General features: G+C 38.6%; 1 protein-coding gene across 1 annotated transcript in view; it reads right to left on the reverse strand.

Moving 5' to 3' along the window:
- Positions 1 to 892: 892 nt before the first annotated feature.
- lrrc45 (leucine rich repeat containing 45) overlaps positions 893 to 18,043 on the reverse strand; it is a 31,818-nt gene continuing 14,667 nt past the window's right edge. Inside the window, exons 8-18 of the mRNA XM_062443078.1 lie at positions 13,938 to 13,996; positions 13,656 to 13,733; positions 12,449 to 12,584; positions 11,369 to 11,446; positions 10,998 to 11,109; positions 10,799 to 10,869; positions 9,793 to 9,885; positions 6,622 to 6,714; positions 5,204 to 5,377; positions 3,573 to 3,720; positions 893 to 2,658 (exon numbers count right to left, since the gene is read on the reverse strand). Coding sequence (XP_062299062.1) covers positions 2,459 to 2,658; positions 3,573 to 3,720; positions 5,204 to 5,377; positions 6,622 to 6,714; positions 9,793 to 9,885; positions 10,799 to 10,869; positions 10,998 to 11,109; positions 11,369 to 11,446; positions 12,449 to 12,584; positions 13,656 to 13,733; positions 13,938 to 13,996 — 1,242 coding nt within the window. The 3' untranslated portion in view covers positions 893 to 2,458. The remainder of the gene's footprint in view (positions 2,659 to 3,572; positions 3,721 to 5,203; positions 5,378 to 6,621; positions 6,715 to 9,792; positions 9,886 to 10,798; positions 10,870 to 10,997; positions 11,110 to 11,368; positions 11,447 to 12,448; positions 12,585 to 13,655; positions 13,734 to 13,937; positions 13,997 to 18,043) is intronic.

The following is an 18,043-nucleotide window of genomic DNA, read 5'->3' on the forward strand; positions in this document are numbered from 1 at the left end:
TGGAAGTGAACTATCTTGATCACGTTTGCTCTTTGGCTGTAATTTCAAGACCCAGTGACCTCATACATCCCCACCCCATCAACACACCACACTGAACACTGTAATGTTATCTGTTAAATAGAATAATGGACTAATCCAGATTAAGCACTAAATCATTCACACATGAAGAGAAAGCATGAGACAGCTCCTTCAGAAATTAGCACGTTTTACTGATATAAAAACACAGGTCATCAAAAACAGAGCAAAAAATGGTAAAAACACACCTGCGAAAAAATAAAAAAGACAAATATCCATCACACATCTGAGACAATCTCTAGATATAACACAGCAATCATCATACACATCTTAGAAAAGACTGCATCCACAGATCATTTGGAAAATGTTATACGCAAAAGCAGCAGAGAACATTTGTGAATGTGCTTTGTGTGTGTGTGAGCTGCAGAGAGGCAGCCACCTGAGGAGAAACATACAGTATAAAGGCATATTTCAACTGAATCTCATTTTGTATGTAAACACGTTAACAATGCTACTCTGCCTTTAATTCATTTAGTCAGGAGGAGAAGAAGAAGAATTAGACTGGACAGCATGTTGGTGACAGCTGTTAATGTGAGAGCTGAAGAATTTACTCTGATCTAAACATATATAAAACATTAAGACGGGTCTGTGATCACAGCAAATAAAAATGTCCTTTTAATGGTAGTTAAGTCTCATATTAAACACTGAGTTCCTTTCTTAACCCTTACATACTGTTCATTTTTACATTTGAGAGCTCTAAAAACACCATATACACATTTCGTTTAGCCTGATGTGACCCCAAACATACAACAATGAAAACAAAATGAATTTTTACTTTTTATTTTTGTGCAGCTGATACACATTTTTATATATTTGACCTGTGTTAATAATTAAAAAAAATTAACATCAAGCATGTTGTATTGATCATATTCTATAAAATCAAATCAAACATTTTCACAAACATTCAACTCATGAATGTGAATAATTGTAGAGACTAATTATGAGTCAGGGTATGAACAGTATGTAAGGATTAAAAGGTATTGTTAAAACATTTTTGGAAATATGTGTATAAGTATTTATTGTCTTTCTGAGTGTGTGTTCAGATGGATATCAAACCTCATGTAGAGTATAAAGGTACAAAGCTGTAGTCAAGACGCGGTTAGCCTAGCTTAGCATAAAGACTGTAAACTGAGGGAAACAACTAGCTCGGCTCTGTCCAAAATTCACAAATACACCTACCTTTAAAGTAGTATCTCATTTGTTTTATCCAGACTCAAACACAAATAGAAACATAACATTGTGTAGCATGAGTTGGTGTTAATTGCTGGAACTATGTGTTGACACCAGTGTAACACAGAATCCAGACTGCAGCTTTATACGTGAGACTTCAGACATGAGACTGACATCTATCTTCTCATCTCACTTTTAGAAAGACAGGAATGTTTCACTGTTTCCTAAAATAAGTCAGACTATAATCAAGGTGCAGTAACAAAGTGGTGTCTGCTGTTATTAGCACCTCTGGCACTTTGAGATCATTTTAGGGGCTCTAACAATAGAGCTGACAGTGTTTTTGCAAATGAAACATGCTATTTGGAAACTGGTAATAATCTCATCCAGCAAGAAAAAAGTGAACAAAAACATCAGAGTCTAATGCACTGCTGGCAAGCCCTGAGGCTGAAGTGTTCATTACACTCTATAATATGCAAATGACAGAGTGAATAACCAACATATTGATCATTTAGCTATTCATTGAAGTTGAATAGTAGTTGAGCTAGAAATGTACATTTTGCTCTGACGGTGGTGTTATTCATTCCCTCAGGAGCTTGAATGTACTCTAATCTAATGACAACCTGGCTGTTAGATCATAAACTAATCTGGTGTATAGCATTCATTCCTTGGGCACCATGAATGTCCACAATAAATGTCATGGATATGTGTCTGGTAGATTGAAGGAATGAATGAATAGATGGACAGACTGACAGAACAGCTAAGAAACCTACAAACTGCAGTAGAAGTACTAAGCTGAGCACATGTGTTAGGACTCAAAAAAGTGGTGAGGTTTGTATTTAGTCAGTGTGTGTGTGGGAGGTAGAGTCCCAGCAGTAAACCAGACCACAGTTCAAACTGAACCAGTCCTTTTGAGGAGCAGCAACTGGAAGTGAGGACAAAGTTTAAAATTCCAAACTTTAAAAACCTTCATTTGTTGACTGAATGTGTCACATCTGCTCAGTGTGATTACTGCTCACAGCCATGTCTCCAAGCACCAATGATCTCCCCCTTCTTACTGTAATAATCCTGATTGTGTTTCTAAAAAAAACATGATATTTGTTCTATCCTGCAGGTTTTCAGACTCCTCTGACCTGTGCAGGACCCAGTGAGTTCAGAGGTCAGAGCTGATGGGTGGAGGTGCGTGGAGGTGCGTGGAGGTGTGTGGAGGTGTGGATCATTTCTTGGGGCTGCTGTAGTGTCCCAGAGGGGAGCCCTGAACGTAGGTGAGGATGGCACTCTGCAGGTAGCTCGCTCTCTGGGCCTCGTCCTCCCTCATCCTCTGGATCTCTGCCTCTCTCAGCCGCAGCTTCTCCAGCAGAGAGGACATCTCGCTCTCTTTGTCGAGCAGCGCCTCCCTGTGGTTACTGCTCAGTACTGCAGGACACAACAGACAAAGACAGCAGTACAGAAAATGTGTTAAATTACAGACAGGATACATTTCAGTTGTACAATATCTGACTCAATAACAGGAGAAAATATCACATTATATACAGGTCGGGGAAGTTTTATTTTTTAATTCCAAATCAACATCTTTTAATTGCATTCAAATGTCTTTAGATTGCCTTGTGTTGCTTTTACAGTGAAGATTTTTTCCCCCTTAAACATAAAACTCTTGGGTGTTCTAATTCTGGTTGTCCTGGTTCATTTTGACTTGTTTCAAGTTATTTGTGAAACTTCTAACTAGAAAAGCACCAAAACAAGTAAAGCTGTTGGAAAACTGAAGTGTTACTTGAACCTGTTGGTCAATTTTTTTCCATGGTTGAATATAATATTTTCGACATTTTTTGCAACATTGAATTATCTCAAGAATTCATGTAAGTAAAATATGCTCCTTAAGAGAGAAATGAGGTTTAATTTAACCAGATATAAGATTGTATGATTTTTCTATTTCTTTTGAAATCGTCAGAATTTCCATAACTCAGGCTAGAACTAACACTGATGTGATTGAGTAACAACAGAGTGAACCTGCTCTTCTTACTAACCTTTCACAGCAACAATAGACAGGTCACATTTATATTTAGTCCTATTAGTGCATAATCAAGGAAAGTTTGGACTTACATTTATAAAATTATAGGTATGTGACTTTGTTTATTTACAATGTTTTGGTTGAGCTTTAAAAGTTAAGGGTGAGAGTAAAGAGGGTAAAAGACACATAAATGCAATATGAAACTAAATGGCTTTTTGAAATGTACCTTTTTGTAGTGTAACATGGCAATAAAAAAGAAAACAAGACTCATGTAAAGCGATGAGCAGAACAGAGTGTTTGGAATGAAACAGTGAGGGTTCACCTTTAATCTCTCTCTCCAGAGCATTGATCTTCTCCTTCAGTCCTCCTTGTGCCGTTCTCTCTGCCTGTAAGTGTCCGATCTGCTCCTGCAGTTCCACCCTCACCCGGCTCACCTCTGCCACCTTCTCCTGGTCCTTACTCGACAGTTCCTGAAACAACACACCACCTGGTCAACCCCCAGAGCATGCTAATGCTAATAAAGAAACACCAAGACATGTTCATGAGGTATCTGAAGAAAGATGGAAAATGGAAGGAAAGAAATCCTCTCTGTGTTTTACAGACATTGTTTCCTTGCAGGGGATCCATATAGTTCTTATTAGTTCACATGTGTCTATTATCTATCTATCTTATTAACTTCAGCTGAACTTTAACAGTCACAGAATGAAGTCCCCCATCTTTGTCGTCATACTGGAGTCACTTGAGGACGATGTCATCTCACTATCTGCATGAAGAATAGGACTGATTACATTGTCCAAACACTTCTTTAATGTACATATGGCATGTCAGAATTGTATTAAAATGGATTTGAAATTCAAACCTATCATTTAAGGACAACTCTGAATCCAAAAGCATTTCAGTAAGAACCATCCAATCACTGAGCTAAAAATGCTGCAGCATTAGTCAGAGTGTGAACTTCAGGTTCAACTTTGCGGAAACTTGATTCAAAACATTCAGAACTGTACATCAACTCACATTCAGACTGTACAGATATTAGATGAATTCAGCAACCATTAAGTGTCATTTTGTCTTTCAAAGTCATCTTTAGGACCTGATTTAGGAGAGTGGTATCAATACCAATATTAGTTGAGATTTTAAAAATCTTATGATGATACATCAGTCAATATATATATTTTTTTTTACACAGACACATAACATATACACACATATTTGTTAAGAATTCTTAAATTTGGTGTAAAAATCTACTTCAGTTTGTGTTTCTAAATAAAAAAAAATGGAGACTACAGCATGGACAGAAATAACAGCACGGCAGCTCAATTCTATACACGTTAACTGATTCAATAAATATGATTAGATGTTTGTTGAATCTGAATGGTGGGTGTCTTAGTATTTCCAGCCTACTACTAAACAAACCAAACAAACAATATCATTTCTAAGTAACAAAGTTAAAATCATTCAAAATGATACAGTGTCATAAATGATCATTGTCTTTAGAAGTTGAGGGTAAAGTACTTCCTGAGCCAGTACAACCTCCTCCTATTTTACAACTATATACACTGACACATAGTGCACGTTCACACACACAGTCGGTTCAGATTTCACAGATTGGTTCAACTGAATGTGTTTGGAGTGTGGGAGGAAACCCACAAATGCAAACCCCACACAGACGGGGCCCAGCTGCTCAGGCTGGCTTCAGGCCTGGAAGCTTGTTGCTGATGAAGTGACTGTTAACCCACGCTGTGCTTTCTCTGGAAAAGACACATTTAATGCAGGCCCACATTCATATGTCCAAATTTGATGATGTGACTGCATAAACAGATCTATTTATTAATAGTACTTTGAATATCATTCTCAGTGCGACCCCGTTACTTCATTCATAATGTGAGTGTATGGTGTGCACACAGGAGGCACATATGGAATACAGTGTGTGTAACAGGCAGCTGGTGTCCTGACCTGCTGGAGCTCTTCTATCCTGCGGCGCAGTCCGTCCATCTCAATGCTCTGCTGGCTGTTCTTGGCATGCAGCTCAGAGATGGTCTGTTTCTGCTGGGAACAGTGGAGCTGCACCTCCTGCAGTGAGGAGCGCACAGAGCGAAGCTTCTCCTCCAGGGATGACACATGTTCCTGCTGCTCCGAAAAAACAAGGTGGAAGAAAAGACGAGAGGATGGAGAAACTGAGGTGAGATATTTTGAAGTAATACTGTTTCTCAAACCAAAGTTTGTTTAAAGCAAATTTACTTTAAAGTTAAAGTTAAATTGCCAGAAGTGTGTGGGATGGGGTAGTAAAAGTAGAAGCTGGCCTGCTGTGGAAAGAGTGATACAGTATAATCACAATTCTTTAGATTACTGAAGATATGGCACCAGTAGCAGCTCCAATCATACTCATATGAACTCATTAAATATAAACTGATTTATTTGTGTTTAACCAGAATTATGACTGAATCATAGAAACATGAGTTGGAACTTTTTACTTTGTCATCAACCAAAAAGTTTCTTGTCTTTGTCTCTTCAGATTTTCTGTTCCAAGTTGACCGTGTCTCACTCAGAGAAATGATCATTAGTCAAACAATATCACATGAGCCTGAAAAAGACACATTTACTGTACCTGCAGCCTTTCACAAACAATGAATAGTTTTTTTTTCTCTTTTTTGTTCTGTTGGTGTTATTTCAGTGATGCACTACAGATCTATGTTACAACAGTCCCAAGGCGTGTCTCTATAAAACCGTTAGGACAGTTGAGATGCTGTTTGTCACCAGTAATTTCCGGCTATTAAAAATTTATTTTCATAAAAAGATAACTGAAAGCCGACTGAATATTATCACTCCAAAGCAATTATAGGCTTCCAAAACAAAGCAGTAAATGACTGTATTGCTTTGTTTTTCTTTGCACTTGTTTGATATTCTGTGCTTAGGAGCTTTTATGATAACTGGATAAATGTTTTAGGAGAGGGGGTTCTGTGTGAGCTGGCTCTGCTGCTCTATTGTCCTCATAAAACTACCAGTGGAAAACTTGTGCATGAACAGAACAGACGTGCAGGAGTAATACAATGAGCTACAAATGCTCAGAATAAAAACTATAACTTGTTTGTGAAAGGCTGCAGGTACAGTATGTCCATGCTTTTCAGGTTCATATCACATTATTCTACTAATCATTTCCTTGCGTGAGCCAAGATGAACAGAAAAAGAAGAAAAGAAGAAAAGACACTATTTTGCTGATGATGAAATAGAAGACAAAGTTACAAAGAATGTCAGAAGATTCATTCATAATTCAGGTCACAAATTCACTAGACAGCTGCATAGAAAGTGAGCTGATGTCATCTTCATATCTGATCATGCAAATATAAATATCTGATACATATTTTTTAACCCACCTCTTCAAACCGCACTTGAGCACGAACTCTTCCCAGTTCCTCTTCTGCCTGGGCTCTCTCTGTCACACATGCTGCCTTAGCTTTACTAATCTCCTGTAAGAGATGGATTATTCATTAATGGATTAATACATGAGATCAATCTGTGCTTAAACTGTGCGTTTGAATGTTTTAAGCACAAATGTGGGATTCATCGTGTTCAAAATGTTTGTTCTTACTCTGCTAACACATTTAGAAACTGCCTAAGTCAGCCATCAGACTGTTCAACACCACAGCTCCCAGTACCTCCCACTCCTACTAATGCATTGTATATTTATGATTTATTGTATTTAGTATTTGAAGATTGTTTCATTATATATATATATTATATTTTATCTTATTTGATTTCATTTTATTTTATATCACTTTGCAAGAATACTGTTGTGTCAATTTTGAATTTCCCCTTAGGGGGATCAATAAAGTAACCTTACCCTACCTACCTACCTACCTACCCTAACTCATAAACGTCCCACTGCCTTAATGAATGTATAGTCAATATTTGATGTAAGAATATAGTAGAACCGGAGTGCTTGGGTAGCTGAGTGGTTAAAGGCACATGCCACATAATCACAGTGTCCCTGATTGGAATCCAGCAAGGGACCTTTGCTGCAGGTCATTCCCCTCTCTCTCTCTCCCTGCTTCCTGTCAGCCTCTATAATAATAATAATAATAGTAATATACTATAACCACACTTATTCAAAAATGATTAGCCCTAAACATATAACATTTCATAAATAGAATCAAATTATAATACATCAAAAATGTCCTGTTTCCACTTTTAGATGACAACAACTTGTTTCCATTGTGAAATGTGACACCAACCAGATTTGGCTTTGATAGGTGTAGCTGGTGTAAGCAGCAGCCTGTTCAGTGTTCCCTACAGTCTGACAGGTCAGTAGTGTCACAGGGAGGCGCTCTGCTTTCACTACATCACAGTCTGTTATAGACAGAGAAGAAACACGGTGTGCACCTGGCGCAGTAGTACAGACATATTTGAATCAATTCCAGATGTGGTGCAAGAGGTCTGTGTGATTAACACACAGTTGTGCCAATGACATGTTTACCAGCCAAATCTGAGTATTCTGGTTTCTACTGCTGAAACTAGGGTTTGCATTTTACCAGCAGGATGTATACATGTTTACCATCACAGCAGTCTTTTCAATGTGTGACAGCTCTCTCCACTGCTGCCCTGCTCCAACAGAGCTTTCTTTATGTAGATAAATGGGGCGTGGTAGTAGAAGTAGTAGTAGTATGTTTTTTTTAATGTATTCTTGTTTATTTGATACTTATTAGTTGTAAGTTTAAAAAAAAAAAAAAAAAAAAAAAAAAAAAAAAAATAGGTGTCATTTCCCTGCAAGTGTGTGTGCACAGCATAGGAATTAAATGTTCCAATAACTAATAATAACTAGTATTTATAGTTGTTGTATATTATTGTATATGGTATTTTAGTTTATTTCATTTATTTATTTAGTTTTTATCACTTAAGAATACTGTTGTGTTCATTTTGAATTTCCCCCTAGGGGGATCAATAAAGTGTCCTACCTACCTACCTACCTACCTACCTACCTACCTACCTACCTACCTACCTACCTACCTACCTACCTACCTACCTACCTACCTACCTACCTACCTACCTACCTACCTACCTACCTACCTACCTTACAGATAGTGGGCACGCGCCTGTCCATTCAGATTGATTCTGATTCACTAACATTCACACAGTGGTTAGAACAAAATTGGCCTGTGCCCACATGTCATGGATCTGATGTTAATTTTGCACATGCACTTATTTTGCATGCAAAGTAAGAACATTTGTAAGCACATATTAGTGAATGAGGCTCATTAAAAGCACAGGCAGCCTGGAGCTTTCAGCAGCAGTTCTCTCTCCCCAACAAAGCACAGTACAGTGTACAGGGGTTTATTTACTGTGTCTACTAGTCGCATGTCTCCTCCTACATTCATGCATACATGAATGTGTACACTGATATCAGAAATGTGCATCGGGGGGCTATACAACCTTACAAACATCAGGAAGTTACAGAATAAATGATCCAGATTACAAATAGAAGCTGACTTGTGGATTTGAATAACTGAACTGTCTAGACAAATGCAGTTAGGGAAAGTAATAACCCCCCCCCCCAATAAATGCTTTTGGCATTAATCCAGCTGCTCCACAATGTGTGTGGAGCAGCTGGCAACACTTTCTGCACTTCCTTCAGTTACTCTATTTAGACTAGACCAAGCAAAACTTTATATATTAAACTTACTGTCTAGTAATTAGCCGTACCATCTAAAGATGATGACATATGACATCATCCACAACCAAAGTTCAGTTCAACACTATCAGAGTTGCAACATGTTAAAAGTAGATTAAATTTCACTAATTCATTTTGCTTTTTCTTTAAATGAGCAAAGTATTGTTTTACAATAAGACTATAGCATTATTTATATATTGATTCATATTTGGGAAGCTCTCTGTTAGCAACCATCCTCCTCACACTCAGCATAATGAAAAAATGAATAATACAGTTTCTACTTTGAGATCATTTATTCACTGTATGACAGACAATAGTGGCTTACTATTCACTAATGGACCATTATAATAATAATTTTATGCTATAATATGAAATAATGAAATGATCACATTATAATGTCATTAACTCCACTGATTATGCACATCACAAGTATAAATGTTAACATTACAACAGAATCTTTTTTTGTAAAAATAAAAGCAATACACATTTGTATTTTGGGAGAACTCTGCTAATATTCACCTCACAGTGATTGTGTCTATTGAAAAAAGCCCTGTAAACTATCATGTTGCATATCCCACAGTGGCTTGTTTATAATGATGTGGTTTGCTTTGATATGGCTGCTTAATATCAGAGATGTGAGGAAACCCCCAGGCAGCGCAAGCCAGTCACATTTCGCGTGGTGTCCATGTGGTATCAACATGTGCCACAGCATTTAGTTTGATTTATTTTTTTACATTTTTAAGAAAAAATTGAGCTACATGCTTAAGCTCTGCTGCTACACAATGATGTACAAAGTCAGGTTTTTAACTAATAAATAACTATCATGTGTTATATTTCATGTGCTTTTGTTTTTAAAAAATAGATATTTAAAAGATCTGACCTCCTCCAGTTGTATTCGCTGTCCCTCCAGTTTAAAGATGCGCTCCTGCATGGCTCTCTCACTCTCCTCTAGATGTCGATTCACATGCTCCACCTATACAGAAATGTTAACTTTAGATATTTCACAATTTCTACAGAGTAAAATAAAATAAGTGTCACATTACAACATGAAAAGCTAAGAAAGTGCTGTAACTGCTGTACACAGTGAAGTGATTTTTGCCTGATGTGATTACAGGAGGCTGAGAGGAAGAATAAACTTGTGATATTTTGAGAAAATATTGTTATCTTATGAGAAAAAAGTCATAATTTTGTGGGGGGAAAATATTACAGGAATTAAGCCATCATTTTAACCCAAAAAGTTGCATAAATACTGCAACACATCTGCTTCATATCATTTCAAGAGAGTCATGAATTCCATTTGGCTTTAATCCTTTTCTGATGAACTTCTGTTTTGATGTCTGCACCTCGTCGTAATTATCACATGGAATTACATAAAATTGGCTAACTTTCACACAGATAACTTATAATCAATTAAAAATGTTCACAGTTAAAGTATATGTGGGTAATATTTACTGTGTGTTTTCCTATTCCTAATTCCTACCTAAGAAAGCATTTAAAATGCTCCTCATGACCCAATCTCTAAATGAAATCTTAAATGGAATAAGTGGTTGGATTTGAGCATCAGCCGTGTGATGTTGACCACATTTCTGACTAGAACAGGGTTAGGGTTAGGCTGTGGCTCAGGAGGTAGAGGTCCACTGATCAGAAGATTTGCAGTTCCAATCCTTGGTCCTCCAGTCCACATGTTGATGTGTCCTTGGCTAAAATACTTCAACCAAACTTGAATGTGTGAGTGAATGAGCAGGTTGGTACCCTGTGTGGTAGCCCGTCATCAGTGTATGAATGTGTGTGTGAATGTGACATGTAGTGTAAAAGCACTTTAAGTGAACAAATGACTAGAAAAGGGCAATACAAGTACAGTTCATTAACAAAGATCCAGAGAGCACCTCTTTCTGTCGCAGGTGATCCATGTCCTCCAGGGTTTGCTTCGACCTTCGCTTCTCTATTTCAAGACGATCTGTCAGAGAGTGAGACAAAGCAAATCTCTCCTGGGTTTCATGTGGAAAACGATGTTCTCTTTGCCTATCTGTGATGGAGGATGTGTGTGTGTGTGTGTGTGTGTGCAGCGGTTTCAGTGTGTGTTACCTTCTGCCTGTGCTAGTCGCAGCTTGAACTCGGCTGTGCTGTTGGTTAGTTCCTGCTTCAGCTCAAAGATCTGCTGCTGTTGAGACTTACACCTGCGCTCCATCTCCTCCACCTAACACGCACACACACCGACACACGCACACGCACACACACACAAATAAACTTAACATAAATTACGCCTTTAGCATTGGTACCATAATGATGCAACCACACACACACACACACACACACACACACACACACACACACACACACACACAGACACACAGACACACACACACACACACACACACACACACACACACACACACACACACACACACACACACACACACACAGAATTCTCCCCATCCTAAACAGACATGTCATACCTTATTCCTGAGTTGGAGGTTGGTCTCAGTCAGGTTTTGGGTCTCTCGGAAGAGCTTACCCTCTCTGAGCACACTGTCCTACAGGGTGGAAAACAATTTCATATGAATCACTGAGGTACATTAACTTACAGCAATTATTAACAGCAAGATGTCAACGAGCACTGCTGCAATACAGCAATCTCATAGTCCAAAAACTCTCATTACACTGAGTGAGAGAAAACTGCTTGTATACAGCTGAACTCTCTTCATCTTCTGCTGTACACAGACCCTCATATTCTCTAGTAATATTTCCCACAGTCTGGTGTCATGAACGGAATCCACTCTGACAGGTATTCGTTAATCGTAGACCCTTAGGAATACTTACCTGGTGGATATTTGGAAGATGACTTTTGTATCAGTCTAATGGATTAATGGTTTGGAATTTAATTTCTGTCATTTCTGTAAATGACCAATCATTGTATAACTGAAGGATTCAAAGGAAGGATTATTAGTATTTCACATATATCAGTGTGATATGTGTATTGGATTAAAGCCAATACCTCGCTCTTCTAAATCACTGAATGAGTCAGACTAAATAGCAGCAATAAAGTCAAACAAACCATTTGGCTGAATATTGTGTTGCAGTTGTGTTTTGATTTATGTACACAGAGGTAATGCCAGAAGTTACTGGTATTAGAGGACTCTACAAGTTGCTGAAAATCAAATACAACACAACACACATTGTCTGTGCCAATATTTGCATGCAATGAGGAAACTGTAATGGAGCAGTGAGCCTAACACCAGACAGTTAACTTCCTACGGTGGACTCAACAGGCAGTTGGAAAAACTCTTCATCATAATCGTATCTCTGTTTGATCTTCCTAGGTAGAATATTTTCCTCTCTTGAAAAAAAATATATATATAGGTCATCTGCAAATTACAAACGTTATTTCCTGGTAAGCAACGCTATTTTTAAAATATGCAAATACATATATAAGCAGCAATCAAAAAAGCCGTTGTTCTGGTTTCTTATGCAAATCACACTGAAATTGTGTTGAAAAGACTTTCTGCAGCGCTGTCCCTCCTCCAGTCGTTCTTTACCTCTTGCTCTTTTTTCCTCTCTCGGCTCTGCTGTTCACGCCGTTCTTCTTTCTCAGCCTTCAAACGTGTCAGCAGCTCTCCCATGTTGTGGTTTTTCTGCTCAGAGAGGGTGAGGGCAGCCTCTGTCATCTGTAACCTGAAAAACATCATAAGAGTCACTGTATATACTGTAGTTAAAGTAGTATGAGTTCACTCTGGGGCCCCAGTACATGTGGCTTTGAAATCTAGTTTGGCATCTTCACATGAGTACAGGTCAGCCAGACCAGTTGACTTTAAGCAGACTCTCACTTTACTAGCAAGAGGCTCTTTTTGTCAGGACAGGTGAGTAGATTTTTTTCACTATAACCAATTTTTTGAGGAGGCTCACAATTTCAAGCCTAGTTAAGTCAGCAGCCCTGTGGGTAGTTTCATAAAGCAAGCTGATCAGATGAATCATGCTTTAAATTGTTATTTTCCATAAAGGTTATTTAAATAAGCAATACAATAAATAAATTCATGTTTTCCTCTAGACCAGCCTCAATCTGACCACGTTAGTTTTCAAGCTTGCCTTCATTTCCATATTAACCAGTGTTATAATCTGCCACTCTGAAACACTGTGAGCCCTATTTAACGATCTATAGCGCATGGCATGAAGCGTGTGGCGCGAGTGCCTTTTAAATTCAACTTCCGAAAAGAAAAAGGGGATTACCACACCTACACATCACAACACCCTATCATCATACCTTCATATTCATCATCATAATAGCAATGTAACTGACATCAGAAATGCACGATTTCACGCACGCACGCACGCACGCACGCACGCACCTACGCACGCACGCACCCACGCACCCACACAAGTGCCACATGAACATGTCATCAGCAGAAATGTTCATGTGTTTAAGGAAAATGTATATGTTGTAGTTGGAAATCTTTTGCAGTGTATCTGGGTACACTTTGCTAATCACTTTCTATGGGTCAAAAAAATGAATGTAAGGGCTTCAGGATAGGGTCATCTGTGTAGCAGGAAACTATCAAGATCTATTAATATTCAGTGAATGAGTGGAGGAGCATCTCATTATACAAAGTATATACTGTGGTCCATACTTTAGATTTTCATACTACCTTTGCTTAACTGAAAATGGAGAAAGTCACTTATATTACACACATACAGACGATGTTGTTCTGCATATTGTGAGTATAGAATAGAGGAAGATTAAATGATTACTTGGCCGTGAGTGAGTTGACAGCTGACTTCCTCTCATTCAGAGCTTCCTGGAGTTGACCTATCTGAACGGAAGTGGACCTAATGAAAGAGAAAAGAGGTCATGAGGTTATTGCTATGAGGTCATGGACATATCATTTGATTTGTAAGTGTTTCTTTTATAATCTGTTTCTGCATACATGTGCTGCCTAAATAACATGCGATGTGGAGATTGTGTCTCTTACTGATCTCAGTCTTAAATGATGGTTATGATCAATGAGCTAACATAGTAACACTGTCTCTCACCTGTTAGAGCGTCCCATCTCATCCCTCTGCCTGTCTATGGTCTCCATCAGGCCTAGGAACTAAAAGAGAGCAGAAACAACCATCAAGAAAGACCCAAAACTTATTTGAGTATCAAAAACATTGAGTGCAAGACATTTATAGTTTTGTTCTTAACAGAGTGTGGTGGCTGTGGTCAGCTCTGGACATGTTGATACTTATATCCAAAGGTGCTCATTATTAAAATGTATTCTAACTGACTGAATTCATGCTGCATGACAACACCTTCCATTCTCTGTACAGGAGGAAACATTTTTTAGCCAGGCTAGCTACATGACTATGGATGAATGTTAGTCAGTCCCTCCTCTGGTCCAGACTGAACTATTGCAACAACTATCAGTGGAATTGCAATGAACTTTTGTCCAGACATTCATTATTCTCAGAGGCTGAATCCTAATTACTTTGGTGACCGTCTGACTCTTCCACTCTAGCGCCACCATGAGGTTAGCATTTGTGGTTTTTTTAAAGAAATGTTTTAACAACTAATAGATGGATTGCCATGAAAAACTAAACTATGTAAACTAAACTAATCTAAGATGGTGAACACAACATGAGCACCTTTCTAGTCTTCCAACCACTAAAAGTGCTTTATAATAAATGTCAGCATTCACCCATTCACACACATATTCATATGCTGATGGCAGAGGCTCATATGCAAGGTGCCAACTTTTTCAGCAGGTACTAATCTTAATGCACATTCACACACTCATTCACTCACACACTTCTGGCACAGCCATCAGGACCAATTCGGGGACTAATGGGCGAGCCGCTCTGCCCCCTGAGCTACAGCTGTGCCATTAATCTTGAAGATCTTTCAAGAGTTTGGTAATGTCAAAAGCTGTGTGGAGTAACACAGTAGGATTTTGGTTTTTTTTCTGACGCTAACTGCGTCTATAAATAATACCTTTGAAGGACAGGTATTAACCGGCTGTTACTATGGAGACAAGGAGACGGAGGCACAATGACAGAATACACACAGGACAGAGTTTTTCCACCTGTGTTAATATTTTTGGAGTGGAATATTTTTGGTTTTACTAACAGCATTGACTTTGTCACTAATATTCTCCATATGTGGGTTTCTCTGGTAATATTAGTTTTTGTTATAACTCAATATATTAGTTAACCTCTTCCACTAGAACCTGATCACATTTCATTTTGTACTTGCAGCTTTGTACTCGTCCAAACTCTCCATAAAGACACAAAACCCTCATTTAAATACTGTTGTCTGCACCTGTTGCACCTGTTTTCATTTACAGTTATTCTTAGTAGATCACCTGCAAAACGCACATAAACGAAACATGCAATCTATTGAACTGTGCACGCAGTTTAGTACCCACTATTTGGGATCTTAGTAAATCAGGCCCTTTGAGTTTTAACTTTAAAGATTCTTGTGTCATCTGTAAATGGCAGCATGTATAATGTTTAGGTTTCAAAGAAAAACTGTTTAAAGTTTAGGAAGCAAACAATGATATTGCTCATTAATACATTATCTCAGCTGTCTCAGTTGTGGATATTTCAAAACTTTCAAAACAACATATAAAAAAAGTATCTGCTAGATGCTTTATGGGATAAGTAAGAAAATCTGTGGGGAGAAATCTAAAACAGTTAACACTGTAACAATCAGTGTTCAGATGAACTCTAGTTACCACTAAACTACCATAAGTATTAACTTATTATCAAGCCATCCTTAGAAACAATGTATACTGTATGTTTAAGCAAATCATTTAGTAACCATAGTAACACACATCAGCATGAGTGAGGGGCTTCTCTAAATCCGATAAAGGAATTAAAGGAAAGGTGTGTTTGCATGTGCCTTATTAAGTAACTGTCTCTGATGTAAGAAGGACGCCTCTTTTTGTCCTGTTTTTATCTATTCATCATTTTCCAGAATTGACTGATTTTCAGTCTAATTGTACAAATTATAGTGAAATGATACTTGATGGGCTCTTTGTGTTAAGTGCTGCTTGAACTGCTGTCAATCACCAGATTTCCATTTTCTTCTGTGGTCCATGTAGTGCTGATTATGCTGGTTTAGACAGTCTCCCCTTGAGATAGTGGTAAGCAGTGAGTCTGCTCCTTTTGGGGAAAACAGGAGGCATTCTGATAGTGTTGCTATAGCAGCCAAGGTCAGATATGTCTTTGACTGTTTTCCCTGAACAGGGTAAAGGTAACTGGAGTCAGAGGTTTGATATAGTGTTAGATGTAGGACTAAGGTCCTGAGTGAGGTCTAAGCAATGTTTTGTCTATAGACCAGTAGACTACATTCTGTATATTGTAGATGTGTTGGAGCTGCCCATATTTGGGCATGGCTCAACCTGTGGCATTATCTGTGTGGTTTAAAGTCTATCCCCGGAGGAGAGAAACTTCAGAATTTTAAGGGAGCATCAGAACATAACACTGATCATTCATTCATTTCTCCTTGTACAGGTGAACCAGAATTTAACACAGATGGAGAGTTAATTGAGAAAACAAGAGGAGCACAAGCTCCAAGAGGTGCTAAAAGTTCCTGTTGCCGTGCCACAGACGGAACACCTGGGAGTACAAATTCTAGAGTCACCAGACGGACACAAAATGCTAACACAGAGCCAGCTTTCTTAAATGATCCTTAAATAACGATTGGAGAGACAGCTGTTTGCAAACCATGGACACTTGCTGAAATTTTGAATTTAGACTGATCATTCATTCATTTCTCCTTGTACACGTAAATAAACCAATGCAAGACATCCTGGACTCCTGTCTACTCTCTCCATTGATATTTGGGCTGCATAATTAAAGTCTCTAACAAACTGGCATCACGAAGCAGGATCTCAACATAACAACGACTGGGTAAGTGCTAATTTTAAATGTTATGCCTTACCATGTCTGTGTTTGACCAGATCAAAATAATAGAACCTTTTGATTTTAATTTTGCAAATTGGCAAAGGCAAAAGTAAGAAAGCCCATAAATTGACATTGATCAAAACGAAATATCCATTTTACTAAAACATGGATACTGTATCAGAATCAATGTGATTGACAACGATTGGTTGTAATAGCAGAGTGTGTGGTGTTGGAGGGTCAGACTGCAAGTTGGTGTTTTTGACCCCTCGTAGGGCCACATTGTGGCTGTTTTGGTTTCTGGGGCGGCTTCGGGCTGCACTCGGCACAGGGGGACCCGCATGAGGTTTAAGCTGTAAGAAAAGACGTTTTCGGGGATAGTAATTGTCTCTACCTCGCTTAAATCAAGATTGCGGACCATCTGCTCTGTGTCCTTTGGGAAACGTGGCTCTGTTTGAGCCTGGGCGCCGGTAATTTTGTGTATACACGTTTATTCTAAGTTTCAAACCAACACTGCTGCTATTGTAAAAAAGGAGTTGGAGTCCTAGATGCAGTTGAAATTGTATGTGTATCTGATGTTGTGAAGTGATAAAAATGGGCAACGACACGTCCAGTGCAGGTAGTAGTTTGGAGTCTAGAACTACACAAATTGATTCACCAAAATTTAGAGGACAGAGAGACTGTCAAGCAGTAAGAAACACCAGTGAAAATGTAGAACAGACAAATCAACCTGATAATCCACAGACAGAGGCACATGCACACACTCTTACAGACACACAACCAGCCAACCCCACAAAACAGTTTCAAGACATGTTTTCTCCACATGCACCAATAGGAGTTGTGGGAAGGCTTAAAGGATGGCATTTTGCACTTCCGTTCTCTTCCCTCATGAATGACTGGACAGAGAGAGAGTGGCCGTATGAGGGGTCGTTTGAGAAAGAGAAACTGCAAATGGCAGAGATGAATGTTAATACAAACGTGGGTAATCCATCCTGGAACTTTGCTTACATGAGAGAATGCATGCGAGTGTGGATAACTGTGGCTCGTCAGAGATATGGAGTGCACGTGGATGAGAGAAGACCTGAAAGGTGCTCTGCTGAGTTGAAAGCTGCCGTAGATAAGATTGCTGCCCGTGTAGAGATGCATCATATTCCTATGATGGAAGCGGCTTTGCAGACAAGAGCAATTGAGTTGACCAACATTAAGCAAAGACATGGTGATAATTTGCGTGCGTGTGCCACAGCTATGATGTA

Source organism: Scomber scombrus, chromosome 21 (genome assembly GCF_963691925.1).
Source record: "Scomber scombrus chromosome 21, fScoSco1.1, whole genome shotgun sequence".
Classification (NCBI taxonomy): Eukaryota; Metazoa; Chordata; class Actinopteri; order Scombriformes; family Scombridae; genus Scomber; species Scomber scombrus.